Genomic DNA, 22,870 nt, shown 5'->3' with positions numbered 1-22,870 from the left:
CTAACCTCTATTTTGCAGGGCTAGTCTTCTAATAATTTGAGGATTTTATCAAAGATCCTTCGGCCTTTGTAGTGTGGCCATATTGATTAAACATCATAATTCAATACAAAATACAATATCATTACCTAATCAAATCATATTCTTATTTTACTTTCTTCTGAAACTAAGAATTAAAAATGAAAACATGAACAAAAAGGCTAAAGAACAACCACCAAAGTAATTAATATTCTTCCATGAAATATGCATATTGATTTGTTTTTTTTTTTAATTTAAAATCTTAGTGCATCTTCTATACTAATTTTTTTAATTTAAAATCCGGTTACATTTAATATACTAAATATTCTATGTCAAATATGTATGCCACCTGTATAAAATTATTCTTATATAAAGTAGTTAATATAATTTTTATATACAGCAAAATATTTTTTTAATATCATAAAATAAAGGCATAACTTTTTTGGTACGATAACTACAGTAGGCGACGTTTTTAGTTTTATAAAACTCAAACTCATACCTTTTTAGTCCGAAGAGTGTGATTTTGTGCACTTTTTATTCCCAAATCCACAATAATTTTTTAGTCCCAAAACATATTTTTTTAGTCACAAAATCACAACGAACATGACTTTTAAGATTAAAAATATGTGATTATAAGTTTTATGAAACTAAAAGCGACACTTATCATATAATTATAGTACCCAAAAAAATTATCTTTATTTTATCAGACTAAAAAAGTATTTTTGCCCTTTTATACACATAACATATATATTAAATAGAATAAAAATTACAATGAAACTTGAAATAAAAAATTCAAGCCATGTCATATCAATTATATATATGTCCCCACTTGGCAATCAAAATTGGATTTTCTCCTCGGAACACCTGTCCTCAAAATAATTAGAAACTGCATACCATCTTCTTTTTATTTTTTTAAATAGTACTATTATATGTTTAAATCCCAAAATTCCAAATCTGCATTCTCTGTATCACAGATACACAAGGAAAAAAACAAAAAATGACAACAAAGAGATATAACAATAAAAATAAAATATTACTATTATCATCTCTCTCCCACTCAAGTATTGGACCAAAGGCATGAGCTCAAGAGGGTACCTAATTCCCACAATCCCACTGTGAATTGTGATGCTATCATATCATCATACAAACAAAAGTAAATGGAATACAGACTGGTTCCAAACAATCCCATACTACATTTGAGTGTCCACTATACCCCTCCATTACTCGGACAATTCCCTATACACCCCACATTTCTAGGGTCAATTATATTTTTGGTTCCATAAGTAAACTTATTTTTAATTTTGGTCCCATACTAAGATTAATTTGTACCTTGAGTTCCATATGTGGTTTTTTTTTTCAATTTGAGGACCATTGAGGGATTTCCGTCCAATTGATAACGGCACCGTTAGTCAATACAATTAAAATAAGGGTAAATTACATTTTTGATCCCATAAGTGGACCTGTTTTCAATTTTGGTCTCACACTTAGGCCAATTAACACATTTACGTGTTGGACTAAAACTGGAAACAGGTCCACTTATAGGACCAAAAATGTAATTTACCCTTATTTTGATTGTATCGACTGACAGAGAGAACAATTGTCGTTATAAATTGGATGAAAATCCCTTAATGGTCCTCAAATTAAAAAAAAAAAACTATATATAGGACTCAATGTGCAAATTGATTTAAGTATAGAACCAAAATTAAAAACAGATTCACTTATAAGATCAAAAATATAATTTACCCCACATTTCTATATATACTAATCATCATGACTCCCTTCATATATGGTGATGATCGATGTTGCAATATCATATAAGCAAGTGTATGCATTGTCCTCCTCACACAAACACACACTCACACACTTAACAAGCACGTTTCCTGCCATGTTTTACAGTCATGATGATGAAACCCTCACGTGGTGGTATTTCTTCATCATAATTGCTTCAAGGGGTAAAATGCAAGAATTCTTTCCGTATTTTTGTGAAATTGTAAAAAAATTTCTGTATTAAACAAATAAAAAATGCAAACAACACTACCTGATATTGTAAAAATTAACAAATTTTATATTTCTCTATCAAAAAATAAAATAATTTATCTCTCTATATTTTTTAATATGCATCAATTTATCCCTGTATTTTTTAAAATTAAACAAATTATCTCCATAGATAGGGATGTAAAATGCTTTATTTTAAAAAGTACAGGAAATAAATTATTATTTTTTTATTATAAAAATATAATTTATTTATTTACGATATTATATAAGGTAAATTGCAACCACGGTTCACCGTTTCCCTGCCTTCTACCTCCTCTGACGAGCCTTCCCTTCCCAGTCACCGAGATCATTGCCGTCGCCTGTGCGGCCAAGATCTGGGACCAGCCTCAAATTGAGGCAGGAATGTCAATGAGCCGTAGATGATAGGCCCCATGCACCCGCCCCGCCCTACATTTTCAAAGTTATTATTTATTTAATGATTTAGTATATATATATATATATGCCATATATCATACATTATGCATATATAATATATGTTATACTTATTTTATATACATATATATTATACAACTATAAAAAATGAATTATCTTCATATAATATTGAAAATGAGCACATTACTCGTACGAAAAAAATATAGCAATATACCTCCCTATACTGTTTAAAATGAAGCAATTTACCTCCTTATACAGGAAGGTAATTACTTCATTTTAAAAATTATAGGGGGATAAATTGTTGTATTTTAAAAAATATAGATAGATAAATTGCTATTTATTTTTTCATAATGGGGTAATTTGCTCATTTGGGATACTACAAGAAAGTTGTTTGTATTTTTTCCTATGTATATATAAGGATAAAAGTTCTCATATAGTTTAAAAGTTTTTCAGAAAACTTTAGACCATTCATCTCTATAAATTTTAAATCCAACTATTATTAATAACTCTTCACATCCAATAGTTCTCATTACTTTACTCAAACATTTTATTGTTAAAATTTTTGATATAACAGATATTATACAGTTAATATGTAATTGACCATTTTTTCTTAACTATATATAAAAATTGGGGAAGGTTTTACTACGTTTCTTTACCCTTTTTTGGGGAGGACAATGGATAGGAGGTTCCTGGATTTCAAAGCTTGAACAATTAATGGATGCACATGAATGATCATGATCATATTTGTAGACTCAACTTTATTTATGACCAGAACCTCTCCTAAGAAGAATGCACGCATTTGTAGTGAAATATTAGCTAGTCTAACCCAGTAGTTTCCTTCTCATTTCTCCCATGCCCAACACACACACACACACACACACACACACTAGACTAGCACACTTCCAACTATAAATGTCCATCTCATTCTCAGACACTAAACCACCCCACATCACAAAAAGGGAAGGGAAACCCCTCTGGCCCTCCCACTATCCCTAAACGCCATGACTGCTCTTCTCTTCTCACTAGCCACTCTCTTTTTCACACTTGCCAAAGGCCTCCACACCCCTAACTGCGATGTACATGACCAGGGCTCAACCCTCCAAGTAATCCATGTAAACAGTCCATGCTCCCCGTTCAGGCCCAAAACCCCACTCTCATGGGAGGCCAGCCTGCTCCAAATGCAGTCCAGTGACAAAGCCCGGCTGCAATACCTGTCGAGCCTCCAGGTCGCGGGGCGGTCCATCGTGCCGATAGCCTCCGGCAGGGCGATCACTCAGAACCCCACCTACATCGTCAGGGCCAAGATCGGCACCCCAGCCCAGACACTACTTATGGCCGTAGACACGAGCAATGACGCTGCATGGGTTCCATGCACCGGCTGTGTTGGCTGCTCCGCCACCACTTTCAACGCCTCCAACTCCGCCACTTTCATGCCCGTGGCCTGCGGTGCCCCGCAGTGCAACCAGGTATTAGTTAATTCTGCGGCGGCGTCCTTGACGTGTGTCACGCGTTAATTAACGCGCCGCCTGTGGTTTTTCTTTTTCTGGTCCTTTCTCCTTTCGTGGGGTCACATGGTACATGGTATCTTATGTTCATTGTCGTTATTCTCTGCTGTTGTGCTTGTCCATTTCTAGAGGTTCAGTATGACCCGTGAAGGGGGCAATATTGATGATAATCATAGCCCCGAATTCCGGAAATTCGAAACCATACTCAATTTAACGGGGTATAAATTAATTATATAATAAGTATAATATATTTATTACGTAATTGATATACAGTTAAAAAAATTAACGAATTATATAATAAGTATATCATACTTATGACGTAATTATATTGATTCAACCACACCTGATTTAATTGGATATATATTAATTATATAGTAAGTATAATATATGTATTATGTAATTGATATACAATTGAATTTGATAATTTAAATAGTGATAATACTTAAATAAATTTTTTCATTAGTGATAGAATTATGCACAATTTTAATAATTATATTAAGGTAAAGCTGAAAATTATTTTCATTTACTATACACATATATCTTTTTGTTACAATTTTAAAATATCTACATATATTTTCTCTCTAAAATTATATTTGTAGTAGCGAGCAGCTGTATCACATTTTTCTATGTAATAGAGATACTACTTATTTTAATCAAATCTATTTTAAATAATAGAGCCATTTTGGAATATGAGTTATTGCACTACTAATTAATCATATGGTTAATATTATCTTATGTACTCGATCTTGATTTGACATTAGTGGCCATGTCGGAGATTCATAATTACATTAAGACCCTACATTATGCTTTAGGAATATTTCATAATTACTATATCCACATGATTATGGTTTTAGTCAAAAATTTTAGTTCTATAACTAATAGACGGCAATTTTAGTTACGGATTAATTTATTTTGATTATTTTTTTTGAATTTTAGATTTTTTTGCATTGAGAGCAAAAAAAAATCGAAATTTATTAAAATGTTCGAAAAAGTGCACTCTTTAAGTTGATGACATTTTTATTCTTAAAGTTGAAAACTTTTAAAATTACATGATAAAAATATCAAAATTAATTGGGTATATTATATTTAATTTTCTATCTTAATTATGCCTATTTTTATACTTTGTGGTCTAACTATTTTTGTTATCATCTCAACTTTATGAAATTTGCAAATTACCATATATATATATGTGACCTAATTTACAACATTTTTCTGTCAGAACAACATCTCATGCCATGTATATGTGATATTTTTTCAACAAAAATTTAATTGAAAAATGGTCATATATGGCAACGTGCAGATTTTACAAAGTTGAAATACTAAGTTCATATAAAAAAAAAAATGTCAAATTATAAAACGACAAGTGACAAAATTTAATATACCCAAATAAATTTTGTACAAACTAGATTTACCACTCTCTTATACGTACATTACTAAAATCATAAATTTCCTACTTTTAACACCAATAATTTTGTAATTACTCGCTTTTCTGACATTATGATCACACAATTATTAGTTCACTAACAATTTTCTCTCGACTTAAAATTCAACTCAAGGTACCAAACCCAAGCTGCGGAGGCACCACATGCGGCTTCAACCTAACGTACGGTGGCTCCGCCATCGCGGCCAGCCTCGTGCACGACAACATCACCCTGGCCACCGACTCCGTCGCGGGCTTCACCTTCGGCTGCATTCAGACGGCCACCGGCACGTCCCTCCCGGCACAAGGGCTGCTGGGCTTGGGCAGAGGCCCGTTATCGCTCTTGTCCCAAACATCTAGTCTCTATCAGTCCACATTCTCCTACTGCCTGCCCAGCTACAGGTCTGCCAACTTCAGTGGGTCGCTGAGGTTGGGGCCCAACAGCCAGCCCAAGAGGATCAGAACCACACCATTGCTCAAGAACCCAAGGAGATCTTCATTCTACTATGTTAATCTTGTGGGTATCAAGGTCGGCAGAAGAGGTGTTAATATCCCTCCTAGTGCTTTTGCTTTCGATCCTAATACTGGAGCTGGAACTGTGTTTGATTCAGGTACATTTTCTGAGTTCTTGAAAATAGTTTTTTCTTAAATTAATTGGGTTATTTTTTTGGTTTGCATTAATTAGGTTTTGAGGACAAGGGGTCTAAAAATATATTTAGTTAATAGTAAATTATTAATAATTGTAAGCATTAATCAACTAATTAATAAATCATTGAAAGAAATATACTCTTTTTCTCGTAATTAATTGTCGTGGCAATAAATGAAAAACTGTGAAAAAAAATAATTAGTCATAGACATTGATTTTTGGTCATTGTTTAAGTAGGCTAGGCAAAAATAATAATTATAATTGAAAATCATAGCAAATTATTTGATCATATTTAAGAAGCATATCAGATATTTTGGGATAAAATATTTTTTTAGTCTCATAAAACAAGAGTATAATTTATTTTGGTATCACAACTATGACAGGATGACTCTTTTAGACCCATGAAACTTAAAATCACGTCTTTTTAATCCTATAAAATGTGATTTTGGACTTTTTAGTCCACCTTTTAGTCCCAAAACTACAACATACATGACTTTTTTGAAAAAAAAAAAGCTTGATTATAAGTTTTATAGGACTAAAAGCGACACCTAGCATAATTATGGTACCAAAACAAATTCTGCCCTTGTTTTATGCGACTAAAAGAGAATTTTGCCCAATATTTTTACCATAACTAAAATTGTGGTAGATGTTGATTAAACATCAATATATAATTTAATTTTGTACATTAGATTATTTGATCTTTGTTTATAATAAGTATTTTTATAAGTTCAATTGATTATAATATAGGGAATAATTCACTTTTATGATTTAGAGCAACAGATCTCATAATATCACTATTTGGGAAAAGTTAGATTTGCTTTTATAATTCTGTTTTAGTATTTGAAAATTTATTTTATTTATAATATTATCCCTCATTTGAATCTTTTCATGTTCTAACAATTTGAACAGGCACGGTGTTCACCATGCTTGTGAAGCCCGCCTACACCGCCGTGAGGGACGAATTCCGTCGCCAGATGGGGAACGCCACCGTGTCGTCGCTCGGAGGCTTCGACACATGCTACACGGTTCCGGTGACGGTGCCGACGATAACATTCATGTTCCCAGGCTTGAACATGAGCCTCCCACAGGACAACTTCCTCATCCGCAGCAGCGCCGGCAGCACCTCCTGCCTCGCCATGGCGGCAGCCCCTGACAGCAGCGTAAACTCCGTCCTCAACGTCATCGCCACCTTCCAGCAACAGAACCACCGCGTTCTCATTGATGTTCCCAATTCTAGGCTCGGCGTCGCGCGGGAGCCATGCAGCTAGAGATCGAAGCTACCCTCATTAATGTATTTGCCTTTGAGCCTTGGGTTGATTGATTTTGGTGGTTTATGGATACAATTGCAAACAATGTGGAAACTTGATATATTAAAATTTGGAATGGGAATGAAATGGTGATTTGGTAGCTTTGTGGTACATGCCATAGTTCAAAGGCATGTTATTGGTCATAATATCGACGGATATTATTCTATATCGATCACATTATATCGTGATATTATTAGAGGATACAAAGTAAATTTGATATACAATGATTAAAAAATTTTCAAAAAATTAGTTAGATTTAATCTTGTAAGTATGCCCATTAATTTATAACTAGTCTTGTAAATTTGCAAAATGATGAAATTAAGTCAGATTTAGAGTGTTCTTGTGAATTTTACGGCCACTTTTTAAAATTTATATCGAAAATTGCACGCGAGGCAAATTTTTGCGAGTTCTATGACCACTTATCTAGTTGTAGCCTTCATGTGTGATGACACATGCCACTAAAATTGAATGGGCCTGCTGCCACTATTCTCCCCACCTGACCCTAACATTTTCCATTTTCTCTGTTACGCGAGCGCTAATCCCCATTTCCCCCAAATCTATTTTGATCGAAAATAGCCTGAAATACGGCAAGAAGGCAAACAAAAACTAGTGATTATGCGAGACCGATCCTAAATGACAACACCCCCCCTCCTGGTTGGTAAGTTGTGGTTAGGCAAAAGAACAAGGATATATGAGATTAGTTTTTAACTTTGGTCAAAATGGGTATGTATATAAAGATGATTCTCATTTCACTCTCATGTCAGATAAACAAATAAACAAAAGGGACTAGCTGGTGCATTGCAAGAATTATTTCCAAATCTTGAACATAGATTTTGTGTTTGAACTTGCATTCAAATTTCAAGAATTATGGGTTTAGGGGACTTGCATTCAAAAATGTGTTATGGAAAGCAATAAGAGCAACAACAGTTAATGATTTTAGTAGGGTAATGCAAGAAATGAATAAGTTGGATGAAGGGGCCTTTGAATGGTTTAATGATAAAAATCCCAAAGAGTGGATTAGGTCACATTTTTCTTGTTATCTAAGGTGTGATAGTTTACTCAACAATGATTGTGAGAGTTTTTAATAGCAATATTAATGAAGCAAGGGATAAACCGATTCTGTTATTGCTTGAGTGGATAATGGAATACTTCATGCAAAGGCTTCAACAAAATAGAGACAGAGCAAAGAAAAGGTGGCAAAGAGTTTTATGTCCAAAGATTCAAAAATAATTGATAGAAACATTGAAAAACTTAGAGATTGCATACTAATAAAATCTTATGCCAAGCATTACCAAATTTCATGCTTTGATGGCTCCTAATATAGTGCGGATTTGGAGAATGCAAGTTGTGGGTGTAGAAAATGGGCCTTGAGTGGCATACCTTGTAAATATGATGTTAGTGCTATTTTTTATCGAAGTGAGGACATAGAAAATTTACACCAATGCTACAGGGTGGAAACATACTTGAAGACCTATCGACATATAATTATGCCTATCAATCGAAGAAGCAAATTGAAGATGAGTAACTTAATTCCACTAGCCCCACCAAATCTAATCAAGAAAGTAGGAAAGCCAAGGAAAGCAAGAAGAATGGAAGCTGACGAGCCTGTCACAAAGAAGAAGAAGAAAAGACCAGGTCCATTTATCAAAGAAGGAGCAAACAAAGTCAAGAGACAACAAATAACTATCAAGTGTGGCATTCAGGGACACAATACCAGGGGATGTACCACAAAAGCAACTGAAAAAGAGAATGTTGCAGATGCAACAAGCCAAGTAAATTCAAGTTTGTTTTTTCAGTTGATTAATGCTTTAGTTTAATTGCTTAATGTATGAATACTTGTCATTACTTTTTTTGTCAGGTGAGGTAAGGAGCGTGTGACCGATGAAGGAAGCCAAGTGAATCTACCTCCACCAGCTCCACAACTAAACGTATGATGTTATTGTTTTTTATAGTCAACTTGTTCCTTGATTGATTAAACTGTTAGGTGAGAAGAAAAGGAAAGGAGCCTGTGTTTGAAGTACCCTAGGCTATCATGCATAGGAGAACAAGAAGTGTAAGTGTTTGAAGATGTGAATGATAGTAATATCTGTGATTTTTTTATGTTTTTTTCTACATTATTCAGTTTTTCTTGTATAGGGATATATCCCACTTCTACCAACCCCTGCTTTCAAGAATCCTCTCAAAGCTACAAGAACTACACCGATCATGTTTGAGCAATTCAAACAATGCCAAAAAGGGGGTCAAGATAAAGGAGCCAGCACCATTTGTTGAGAGTTAAAGGCCCTCCCAAGAACAAGGGAGTTCGAGATATACACCGTATATTGTAAAGGGAGGAAAAAAAATTGTAATCATATCGAATCTAACTCAAGCAATCGGCCAAATTCAACAGAAGAATGAGAAGATCAAGGGAAAGGGGAAGAAAAAACTATAATTCTTACTGTTAAGTAGTAGGTCTTTTGTCTGTTTTTACTCTATGAAAGAATGGTGTACATAGGTTGTTTTGTTGAAACAAGGGTGGATATTAGTTGTTTTTGGTCTAAAGTGTTTCAAGTAAATTTATTATTTTTAATTTATCACATGTTTATTCTCTTTTTTTTTTTTAATGACTAGAGTTCAATATGTTTGAACAAATCTTTTCCCTCGCGAAAGTATGTGAGCAATTTGGTGAGCCAAAATTTCACTACTCTTCCTGCTATTTTTCTAGGTCCTTCAGTACCAAAAGCACGCTATGGAAACAAAGCTCGTCCTAGTTGCCCAAGAGCTGATAAAGCGGGGATAGATGTTGATGGAATTGTGGACGTGTCGTCTGGCTCAAAAGAAGTTTGATAGCTTATGGCTTGATATATGCTTTGTGACACCCGTAATTTATGCTTGTTTATGTTGCCCGTAGTTTATGCTTGTTTTTGTTGTCCTTATTTTATGTTTTTATTTTGACAAATGTAATGAAAATCTTATGACTTGTTATCTCTAGAATCGATCTTTTTGTCCGGCTATTAAGAATTTAATTTCTCTAAAGTGTCTTGTGCTAAGAACATAATTTTTCTAAGCATCTGTTTGTCATTAACTCAGATCTCCTGCAATATAAAATCATGGGGTACAAACCACTAAGTCCGTATCGTTAATTTAAACAAATGTTTATCACATTGATAAATCATGGAATTTAGTGGTTAGCAGTGAACTTAAGTTTCTGTCACTAGTTCATGGCCATATTAGTTAAAAGTTAGTTTGGTTGTACATCAAACTTCATGAAAATTTTTTATGTTTTAATCCGAGAACAGTTCATCAAAAGAGTCAACTTTTAGGCAAATATAATGAGTATTATTTTGTTAAATAATGAACAGAACCATATCGTAGGCAAATGTAATGAGTATTATTTAATACCAAACATAACTGTACCTAATAGCAATTATAGTTGTACTTCTTAAAACCTAAAAGTGCAACTTTCATGAAACATGTAGCATAAAATAAAATTCAACAACAATCATATAATTCACACTAAAAAGAAGAAGCTGACTTGCAACATATCGTTATAATTGCACAATAGTTAATATTAATAAATCCCTAAACCTATACAAGAAAAACATGCACCTATAGATAGAGCATGATATACCCTCCAAAAGTTAATTTCTCCGGTGCAATCAATCCATTCATCTAAGTTCAGAGAAGATCTCAATGAATGGAATCTATAAGCATTCAACAAAATATTTTCCAAGAGTTTGTTTTTCAGTTTTATAAACCCTAGGTTAATCAATACATATTCTACTAAAATAAAATATGCAATTACAACTAGTTCAAGTGCTAGTGCATTCACAAAAGAGTTCTATACTTTATATAGCAACCGAAATAAGACTTTTCCGTCGAGTAGCATCTTCACAAGGGCCACCTTAGCATCATTAGACATAGTGATGAATAAGTCCAAATCGGTCTTATTGTTCACAAGCTTTTAGAAGCCCAACATTTTTCCTCCAAAATTAGACGACTCATTTTCTCCATAGCACTCCAAACCTGTTGACGTGCATATGCACATCTGCGTCCACACTGAATCGTTTAGCAATATCACCCAAACAATCATCGGTCCATTAACAAAAGCATCAAACTTCTTATCGAATTTTTCATCAACAAAACTAGTTGACGACTTTCGTTTCTTTCACAAGACACGTTCAGTATCGTATGTGGAGCACTGACATGAGCAGTGGTAGAAGCAAATGAATTTTAGGAACTTAGTATCATCAGCAAATATACTAGGATCTGGGCTCGGGACATAGTACTCAGGCGAAACAGGAGCATATTGTTCTCTTACATTGTTAGAAACATTTTCAATATCTTCGACATGTTGACCGATATGCCTTCCTTCTCGGACACGCAGATCTCCCTGGAGTTCCTGCAAAGAGGGATTCTTCCTCTGTAAATATGAACGATACCCCTCAACAGACTCTCTTTCAACAATCTGGACACTCTCTTGCTTCTTCTCTGCAACTTTTAAATCCGTGCTTTTGCTCTATTTTACTTAAGAAATTCCTATTTTCACCTCTATTGCTCTAACGTATTATTTTATAGGTTTTTTTTCTCAAGTTCTTTGCTCAATTAACCAAAATCTAATATCAAGATCCAAAGGCATTGGATTCGTGTTGTTTCCCCACTTTATTAGATCATTTTTAATTTTATTTTGTTTTTTTTTATTCCTTTTGAATAACTGATGAGGTTTTAGATTTACTTTTTTCTTATTAGCATATTGACTTTTTTTCATGGGATAAATTACATTTTTGGTCTCATAAAAGGACCTCCTTCCAATTTTCGTCCCATACTCTTGTCAATTTACACATTTAGTCCCATATGTGGCTTTTTTTTTCAATTTGAGGACCAATGAGAGATTTTCATCCAATTGATAACGGCAGCTGCTCTCTCCGTCAGTTACTGTCAAGTGTGGAGGGAAAATATAGACATTTGGAGGAAAAATCAGCAACTTGGTGGGAAAAGCTATTACACCTTCTTCCTACTATTTAAGGTGGATTTCTTCATTTCTCTCTTGCATTTAGTAGGAAAATGTCACAAAATATGGCTGCTAATAGAGAAATTTTTTGTCACTGTGGAAGGCTTGTGATTTTGAGAACCTTATGGACCAACGACAACCTGGGTAGGTGATCTTTTGGGTGTACGAAAAAAAGAAGCGGGTGTGGTTTTTTTTCTTTGGGAAGACCCCCCGATGTGTGTAAGGGCAAATATTATCATACATGGATTGCTTCAAAAATTGAATAGAATGGAGGACAAAATTGCACAGATGCAATAAAGACAAACTATTTTAGTTTATTTTTTGGTTGTATCTTGGCTTATGGTGTTGTTTAAGTATTGTTTTGGTTGGAATCTTCCTCAATTTTTTTGGAGTATATGCTCTAATTTTTCATATATTTAGCAATTTTAGGGTGCTAATTTTAGGATATGTAATCTATATTTTGCATTCTATCATAATATTGTTTTATAATCGGTAATATGTAATTTTGTACACAATGTTACATTATGGTTAATATTCCATATTCAAGCAAAATCTAAGTAATCAATTGGAAAAATCCTGTAAAAGAAGGTAATCTGAAGTGAAAACGTAGAGAAAAATGCAACTAGAAATAAGAAAAGCCACTACTGCCTCCATAGACAGAAAACAAACTAAACAATATATAGATGCAAGAGCAGAAAATAAATGCCCTGTTTTGTTCAACACAAAATAATCCAAAATAAGATCCCCACCAAATTAAAAAATCTCAACTTGTCATTATAGATGGAACAATGTCCTGCTTTGTTCAATAATACAAAATAATCCATTGGCCAGCTCCATCACATAACAAAAGTAATATCAAAAGTACTGCTACAACAACTTGAGAACATAATAAAAATAATACCAAAAGTACCATTGTTTTGCATCAACACAACCAAAAAATAACAAAAAATACTACTCCACTTCACTTTTTCTTGCTCTTTGGGTATACAATTGAAGTCAAGTTGTTCATGCTAACATATTTCTTGCCATCATTCTCCAAGGTGGGAACAAACCTTTGAAGCTCGATCTTTTTTGTGGTTGAGGAGGAACAACTAGATGGTTTGCACTAAAGGGAACAGGAGCTCTTATGGTGACTTCTGAAGTTGGTCCTGCAATAGGAGCACTCTGCAAAAACTTGTATTACTTCGCTTGCTTGTGGTACCTTTGTAGAAATTGATGTCCTCTTGCTTTTTTGCTTGATTTGTGTTGATGAACCAATCATTTTTCTAGCCTGCAATAAAGCACGCATTAGTGCACTAAGTTTTGAAAATTTGAAATAAGGAAAGTAATTACCACTTACTGTGAATTTATGTGAGGTTTGGGAATTCTCAATCGTTGGTGGAAGTTGACAGCTTTCATGCATGGACTGATCATGATAAACCTATATAGTTATGAAAAGGTTACAAGTTTTAAGATCATATATTTATGAAAAATGAGAGCTTTCAAAGTAGAAAACATTAGCAAATACTGGGGTGTTTGCTGGTTCAACACTGCCATTAAATACGTGAATCTGCAAAAATAGATTAATTGGCTCAGCACTTAAATTTGTTAAAAATGTAAAGGAAGTTCGAAGTAGATTGCATATATATGTTCATTTTCATAATCCTAAGCTAGAGGTGGACCTTGAAGGATTGACATCTCCTAAAACCTACAAATATACAAAGCAACAACAAGCATTTGCAACATTCAATAGGTTTATAATAAAGCTATAAGAAGCTGAAAATTTCTGAACTGAAAACTCACCACTAGTTCTGCTGGAATTGGTTGATCCTTCTTCTTATAGAATTTTTTGTTGTATCCAGTCTCTTTACAATGGCTATATGTAATGATCCATTGTTGTCTCTTCATCTTAGTGTTCTTCCTTGGCCTCCTTTTTTTGTGCTTTCGAACAGGTTCATCAAGCTCCAATGTATTTGTTTTTGAAGGCCTGCCAACACTTCTTCTAGGATTGGGAGGAATAGGTGGTTCCAACTGACAATTTTTCCATAAATTAGGGTCATTGACTGGAAATATAGCATGTTCATATACTTTGTTGAATGTTTGAACGCAATAACACTTATCAACATAATATTCAGGGTCTTTTACTTGACTACAACTCACAGTTTGCATGCTTGAACTCAATGTTTTCAATTGCCTTATGTTTAGCTCTGTAAGCTTGAGATTTAGACACACTAACTCTAATATATTTTATTATATCATTTCTGAAGTCTTTACCATTTTGCTTAGGGTCTGATTTGAATGGACATTCGTATTTTCCTAACAACCATGTAGACTTCAAACTTTTTGCAGTAAATGACAGTCCACGTTTATGCTTAGGATAGTACTCTCTTATCTGAAATGTACATTCTTTTCAAAGTTTCAGGGCATGAATTCTCCAATCACAATCCTTCAGCACCACATTTAGCATATATTCTCCTACCATCATTTTTTGCAATCTTAAGTGTCCTTTAGTTTTTATTACATGGGAATGGATAGCCAATCTAAACTCAGTTTGTTAGAAAATATCATTTCAAGTTTAAATTTTGGGTTATATGTATCAACATTGTTGAAAATAGGAAATTTAGACTCTTGTTCAATATCAGAACCCTCATCACTGTCAAAGTTTTCATCACTAGATCCTTTTTTATCCCCTCAACCCCACCATCTAAATCAGCTCCACCATCAGCTTCACATCACCCATCCACATTGTTTCCAGTAAACTCAGCATCCATGTTTGTATTTTCATTTAATAATTCATCATCATTTTCTTCTTCACTCTCCCCCATCTCATATTCATTGTCACTAAAGTCCTCAAACTCTTCAGAGTCAGTTTGATTTGTATCATTCTCATCAATAATAATCCCCTCATTAGTTTCAAGCCTAACACTGGAAGACCTAATTTCAACCCCTAAATCATCTATCCTTACATCTAAGTGCACATCAACCACCCTGTCAATATAATGATCCGGACAAATTACTAAGTCATCTATAGAATATAAAAGTTGAAATCCATGTTCACCCAACTTGTAGAACATCTTATACCCATTTACGTACCCCAACTTGAAACACAAAAAATCATAAACAACAATGAACCCCCCTTTATAATCAACAGGACTAGGATTACTACAGAATTGTCCACCATGATGCAATTTCAAAGTAAGAACTGGAGACAAATCATCTGAAATAATTAAAACAAGTCGTAAGTATCATGCTCAGATAGTATAGGTTCAATATATATACACAGAGAAGCTGGAAAAGTGGCCAAAAGTATTAATTGCCAAATTATTCGCAATATATACACATATATCAAGTGAGGGACCACCTCACTGTAGCCATGTGAAAGCAACAATAAAGGCTCAGTTTTTAAACCAAACAACAACATAAAAAGCCAAAACATCCAGCACATGCTCACAGAATCTTTTCAACAAAATGGAGAAAGGTATATCTCGAGCCATGAATCAGAATAAATTAATAACAAGAGATAGCAGCATTATTCTACTATTTAAGGTGGATAAACAACAAATTCAGTTCAAACGTGTATACATACCGTAATCTAGAGGAGGTTTTCGTTTTATTTGGGGTCACGTAGAGCCATTTCAGTTATCCAATCACCAAATTCTTGCCTTCAACAATGACCGACACTTTGCACTTCACAAAATTTCAAAAGGTTGGGGAATAGATGTATTTCAAAAGAAAAAAAATCAAGGGCATTTTGAAAGTAAGAATCAAAGTAAGAATCTCACAAATTTTCAGTGCTTTAGTGAAGCGCAGCAACGTAGGTTGAACAAAGAGGATGAAATTAGGGTTTTTTTACTAAGGGTAAATATTTTCTTTTTACTTCTTCTATTTTGCCGCCAAAACAAATGTCTAAGTTAATATTTTTCGCACGTGCAGATCACGTAACTAACGGCCTGAAGGAGAGAGCAGCTGCCGTTATCAATTGGACGGGAATTCCTCATTGGTCCTCAAATTGATAAAAAAAAAAAAAAAAACCAATATATGGGGCTCAATGTGTGAATTGACCAAAGTATGGGACCAAAACTGAAAAGAGATCCACTTATGGGACCAAAAATATAACTTACCCTTCTTCATCAGTTGAAGCTATATTTTAAGATATAATTTATTATGAAGTAAATTTTTGGCTTTATGTTTTTGTCTATACTTGTCTTGTTTTAAGAATTAGTATATATTTATAGGAGAAAGGCATACTTAGTTTTGATGATTACATTATATTATATATGCTATAATCATTTGGTTTGTTGCATGCAGTAGCAATTTGGTGTGTATAATTGAAACTACAGTATAATTCATTGAACTAAATTGCCTATTTCTATTAATTAGAATTCTGAATAACACATAAACTAAAACTTTTATTATTCCACCTTTTAGCACATAAAACTTAGAGAATCTGAATAAAATAATATATTAACTAATTTTAGCCAATTTATTCTTAAATAATACTTTAAATTTGATTCACTCGAAGATACTTTTCTGCTTTCTTTCGAATCATATCCGAATAAAATTCGCATTACAAATTATTACTGATACCGAATAATTCTTTATTATGTTATTTCTCACTTTGCTTCCAACCCCATGTCAGTATTTAACGTTTTAAGCATACCTCCTAAATTTAATTCATAACAATTATTTTTCCAAGTGAAGAACGACAGACATTATTTCAACTTCTCCCCATCCTCAAAGAAGAATCGACCGATCCTCTAGCAAATAGCTTAGCGATCTCAAGTTGAGTATTGGCGATGATCTCTGTCCGCTTGAGGTCCATCTCCCCTCTCTTTGCTTCGGCTTCCACTCTTATTCTCTCGATCTCCCTCATAGTCTCCATTCGTGCTTGTTCCGACCTCACCACCACTTCTGCTAGCCATCGGATGCTCTCCCCTATCTCCCCTGCATGTCCGTGATCTCTTCTACGCTTCATTGCGTTATTATTCGTCCTTTCACCCTTCGATTTTTCCTTGTCTGCATGCACTGCGCCTGTGCTACTGTCTGTGTCATCAATATGGTTCTTATGGGATTCTTGCTCCGATAATTTGGGGTCATTGTTGTTGCAATCTTTCTGCGACATATATATATATATATATATATATATACATATATATTTCAATACTAGTAAGTATGACATACGATAAATGTGTAGAAATATACCTTTAAAGGTAAATATATTATTTATAGTTGGGAAAAGTATTATTTTAATCCGCTAAGTGTGCCTAATTTTAATTTTAGTCCGATAACTACGTCCATTTTGTCTAGGCCCAGTAACTTACGAAATTGCTTGCTTATAGTCATCTGGCATATTTTCGGACAATTTTACCCCTATGAGTGCATATGGACTAAAACTGCCTTTCAAAGTTGCATAGGGGTAAAATTATCCGAAAATTTGCCAGAGGATTAAAAGTAAGCAATTTCGTAAGTTACTGGACCTAAACAAAAATGGACATAATTATCGGATTAAAATTAAAATTAGGCATACTTAGCGGACTAAAATAATACTTTTCCCTTTATAGTTGGAAAAAATACAATTTGATCCAGTTTTTAGGGGTGGTGGCACTTTTGATTCAGACTTATTCCAAATTAGAAATTCATCATGGCTGTAAATATTAAAAAGTGGCAATCGAAATTAAAAAATCCATAATTTGGCTGGAATCTCTCCTATGTGCCGCACTTGACGAATAAAATTTGCAGATCTCTCACCTGTTTGGCAATCATCTCATACGTGAATTAAGATTATCAAAATTTTCCTACGTGGTAGGTGATTTGGCTGGCATGGTGAAGTGGCAATGTTAACTTAATTTTTTTCTTTATTTTCTTTTAATTATTTTAGATTAAATTAATTAAAAAGCTTAATTAAAATTTAAAATGGGGGATGACAACGACGCCTTTTTCCTGGTCTAATATAGGTACAACGACGTTGTCAACCCTATATGCAAGGGAGGCGAGTCGCTCTCCTCTGCAGCGAATGGTGGCGGGGCTAGCTGAGGGTCTGGTGGTGGGTGGTGGGGAGGGGGTAGAGATAAAATGAAATTTAGCCTAAAATTGGTGATTTGGCAAGCATGGTGAGTTGGCAATGGTGATATGTTTTATTCTAACACGTCATCCTTGCCGCATAAGGGACACTGTACTAAATTATTTTAATTCATATAGAAAATTTTCCAGAAAAAAATTCTCAAAATTTTAAGATCACATGTGACCCACGCGAAGAATTCCGACTAAATTAGGACTTCTTGAAATAAAATTTCCACTTTTTAAAAAATTCAAGTTCTAAAATGTTATTTTGAATTAGGCTTGTACCAAAAATATCACCATCCTCATGTTAGTGGACCAAAATTATATTTTTTCCTTTATTGTTAGCTAATAAAAATACTAAGTTGATAATATTATTTATGTTTTTCTCATTAATGATCGAAATATTATAGTATATACAATTATGTTTTCAAATCAATTGATAATAATTATATTAATTTATAGAAAAATTATTTGTAAGTCATTCTGTAAATTAAATTGATACTATTAAATAATAATAATATTCTCCAGTATATTTTTATGTTTAGTAAAAAATAAAAAATAGTTGAGTAATAATAATAATAAAAAAAAATTATATCCAGTTTAGTAAAATTGATTAACTTTTATTTTACCTATTTCCTATATGTTTTAAATTTTGTTTTTATGTTGTGTTATATTATCGCTGTGTGTGATATATTTTTTCTTTTGCTACTATATCTTGAATATAATTTACTTATTTATTATCTATTGTTAATAAAAATAGAATCTAATTGGACCACAGTATATTTGTATTGTAAATTCCTATAAAGTATGATAATTATGTTTCAGAATCAATTTTTAAATATTCCCAAAGTATTATTTACGTCTTTATTAACTTCTAAATTTTGAAATATTATTGCATAAAATTTTATGTACATATTGCAATTTTTAATTTCATACTTTTTAGTTTGACTTCTTGATCGTCTTTATAAGCTTCGTAAAACTATTTATATATTATATCACAACTCAATTTTTTATGTCATATTTGTTGTTATATTACTTTTATGCTATTAATATGAAAAGTAGTAAATGTTATTAAAACAATAATGTGGATTCAGAATTATCTAATACTTAAAAAATCAAATAGTAATAATTAAATAGTTGAGTTTTAAATGAAATAGTAATAATTAAATAGTTGAGTTTTAATTAGTAAGCAATTTCAATTTAATAAAATTAGTGCTTTTATTTTCAAATATCAACATTCTTAGTACTCATACTTTTTAAAATTTTTAAGTTATTTTATAAACTTATTCCGGAAAAAAATGTATTTCTCTTTGGTTTATGTATTTATCATCTTTTATTTCTAGTTTCAAGATATATAATAAATCATCTTCTATTTATATAATGTAGAATAATTATTTTTAATATATTCATTAATCATTTTATTAGCTCTACTAATTAAATTAAAAATGATTGATTAAGGTGGAAAAAAAAGTAGGGAATGAAAGTTAAGTCAAATATAATAAAAGTTCTCTAAAACCATGCCTAAAAGAATAATGCGTAATATTATGGTGGTGGATCTTTTATCACACTTTTATGTCATATATTGATATTATACAAGTGATTTAACATATATTTTTTAAATTAAAAAATAGTTAAATTAAATTATATATAGTTTAAAAATAAAATCAAATACAGTATACGCGTGAATGTGATATTATTGTATAATATAAAAGTGTCATAAAAGATCCTTTACCATAAAAGATGCCAAAGCAAAATCCAACTAACCTTAGCCGACCGGTCAACACCACCAGACTCATGCGAGTTCACCGCAGCACTTCCCGGTGGAGGTACAAGAGGCCCTCGAGGTTGCGGCAGCGGGGACGATGTTCCCATCACCACAACCGGTGGCGGGTTAGCAACCTGAACATGCATCATCGGAGCAACGGCGGCATTCCCCCGCAGCAGAAGATCAAGGCGAGGATAAAGCGGCCACGAAGACGACGCATCCCCAGCGCCGGCGGCGGACTCCGACCTGTACCTCTTCTTCATCGACTCAATCTTGTTCTTGCACTGCGTCTGCGTCTTGGGTGACTTAGAATTGTGTGCTCTGGCAGAGACGTACTTGGCCACGTCTTCCCAATCTTGGCCCTTGAGCTTTGCTCGGTTTCTGAGAGACCATTTAGCCTCGTAAGCTTCGAGAAGAGTTGAGACGGCCCCTTCACTCCATTCATCTCTCTTCAGTCTCTGATCATTCGTGGAAGTAATGTTGTTGTTGTTTGGATGAGGATGTTTTGTTGGGGAGTGTTTGGGAGAGAGGAGAGATGATGAGTTGTTATTCTTATTATTGTCTTGTTTTGATTGATCTCTTTCCATGTATTAGCGTTTGGACGCAAACATGGAATAAGACCTCAAGAAAGGGTTAAAAGAGATATTGTGGTTGAAGAGAGAGAAGAAAACGGGAGGGGGAGAGAGAGACAGTACACCATTTTATTAGAGAGAGGAGAAGGTGGATAGAGTTAGTGGAGTTATTAGAGAAAAAGGAGAAATGTGGAAAATAGGGAAAATTGATGCCTAAAATTTAGGTTTGATAATCAGTCAATAAATCATGTAACAAGAATTATTACTTTTGTTAGGAATGTGCAGTCGGCACTATTATACTGTATTGAATTGAATTGAACTGAAAATTTGGTATTGGTGCATCGAGTACTGAACCAAATTCCGATTATTAGTCGAAATATTTCATTGGGTATGGCAAATAATTGAATTAACCAAAACTTCAGGGGAAAAGAACACTAGAAGAAAAATCATTCTTTTTCATTATTAATTATTATAATTAAAAGTAAAAAAGCATAAAAAATACTAATTAATTATTGTTGTGCAATGACTATTAGCTATTGTTTCTACAGGTGAGCCAAAGTGTTAGTTTAAAACTACAACAAATATTTTGATTATAACGAAAATCATAATGAATATTAATAAACCATGGTTAAAATTAAGTTTTCGCATTAATTTTGTATGATCATGATAGATAGTATTAATTTATTATAATTTTTAAGTTATAGTTACTTATAATGCAGAGAATAATCCATTTTTCTGTAGTAAAATTTGGAAGGCAAATAATCCTGTAACAAAATCCGATAAAAGTTGAAAAACTATAAAAGCAAAAACCCCTTAAAGAAAAATATATCAATTACAATTTCAAAATTCAATGTATAAAATGTTGTAATTTGAATTAAAATTACATGTGAAAGCCATAGGTTTAAGAGAAAGAAATTAGAAGAAAAGCATAATCCACAAGGGATTATGATGGGAATAAAGTGGACATTGATGTGTATGTAAGGTAGATGTAGGGGTCAGTGTTTTTACACTCAAGTGCATCTCACATTGGAAGTTTATGATAAAAATGCACTACTTATATTAAGTTCAAGTCCAAGTTGTGTTTGAAATGTTATAAAGACTTGAGTGAATATTGGGTTGCCCCATATGTGCGCTTTGTCGTCGCTTGCTCGATGCTGGTGCTGGCGTAGGTGTTGGTGTTAGGGAGACTATTTCAGTTTTAGATATATCTTTTTGCAGTAGAAACCGAACATGACTAAAATAGCTATATTTTCAATCAAAATGCATTTAAAATATTTGACCGGCCGTTTTGTAACTGCAGACCATTACCGGCAGTTTTACCTGAATATTAATGTCCAAGTTTTAATGTTGTATTTATGGTGCTACTAGGTAGTGCTTATAAAAGACTGATCCCTCTCCATTTCAACACCTCTAAAAAAAATCAATCTCTCTCCTCTCTTCTCTCTAGCTTTCGAGTTCTCTCTTAAAATTCATAGTTTTTTAGTTCTAGTTTTGGTAAAAGGTTACCGAATGTTGTTCGAGGTGTTCGTCAATATAAGTGCAATATTAAACGAATGATAACCGTCTTATCTTGAAAAGAATTACATAGTACCCGGTGCACTTTGGACTCGACGTATAATTTCTTCAAGTCAAGCAGATTTTTCTGCGATTGGATTAGTGTGGGATTTTCGTTGGACTAGGAGTTGTTACGATACAACTCTCATTGTAAGTTATCTTTTAAGTTTATTGTAAAACAATATATTTAACTGTTGTCACTATTATTTTGTTTCAATGTGGATATTTGTGTTTTTGTTTCAAAACTGACTAATATATATGATTTTTAAATTCAAAACGGCTTTAATTATTTTATGCAATTTTTTCAATAATCTTGAAGAGATTAATTATACAGTTTTGAAAATCGGATTTGTTGGAACTGCAACAATTTTTAAATTGTTGTTTGCATTCAGATTTTGTAATTCAAATCTGTGCTTTATTCTTTAATTACTAAAATGGCCAAGGCTCTTTCTGTTGCTAGTTTGATTACACGGCTTGTCCGGTCTAGCAAATAAGTTGTCATGCCAATTTTTCAAATCCTGGCAACAAAGAATGAAAATATGATTGACAATAAAAGGGCTTTTGACAGTGATTTAGGTGACTACTATTGAACCAACTGAAACAGATCCCAAAACTGTGAAGATCGCGCAG

At 33.2% G+C, this 22,870-nt stretch overlaps 2 protein-coding genes and 1 long non-coding RNA gene across 3 annotated transcripts; 2 read left to right on the top strand and 1 right to left on the bottom strand.

Moving 5' to 3' along the window:
- Positions 1–3,205: 3,205 nt before the first annotated feature.
- Positions 3,206–7,420, top strand: LOC105172184 (aspartyl protease AED3). The gene is made up of 3 exons (XM_011093547.3): positions 3,206–3,908; positions 5,504–5,978; positions 6,923–7,420. Exons 1-3 carry the CDS (start codon positions 3,444–3,446, stop codon positions 7,279–7,281), a joined length of 1,299 nt encoding a protein of 432 aa, XP_011091849.1. The 5' UTR covers positions 3,206–3,443; the 3' UTR covers positions 7,282–7,420.
- A 1,350-nt stretch (positions 7,421–8,770) lies between these two features.
- On the top strand, positions 8,771–10,016 carry LOC148786697 (uncharacterized). Its single transcript, XR_016067977.1, has 3 exons — positions 8,771–9,092; positions 9,179–9,373; positions 9,457–10,016. It is a non-coding gene; the product is annotated as an uncharacterized LOC148786697 (long non-coding RNA).
- Positions 10,017–16,924: 6,908 nt separating this feature from the next.
- LOC105172186 (uncharacterized) lies at positions 16,925–20,961 on the bottom strand. The gene is made up of 2 exons (XM_011093548.3): positions 20,114–20,961; positions 16,925–17,402 (listed from the first exon to the last, which is right to left on the bottom strand). Exons 1-2 carry the CDS (start codon positions 20,699–20,701, stop codon positions 17,007–17,009), a joined length of 984 nt encoding a protein of 327 aa, XP_011091850.3. The 5' UTR covers positions 20,702–20,961; the 3' UTR covers positions 16,925–17,006.
- Positions 20,962–22,870: the final 1,909 nt, after the last annotated feature.

This window comes from Sesamum indicum, linkage group LG10, assembly GCF_026168435.1.
Source record: "Sesamum indicum cultivar Baizhima isolate 11 linkage group LG10, ASM2616843v1, whole genome shotgun sequence".
In the NCBI taxonomy this organism is placed as follows: Eukaryota; Viridiplantae; Streptophyta; class Magnoliopsida; order Lamiales; family Pedaliaceae; genus Sesamum; species Sesamum indicum.
The sequence above is the reverse complement of the archived record's forward strand: the minus strand, read 5'-3'. Positions and strand labels throughout refer to the sequence as shown.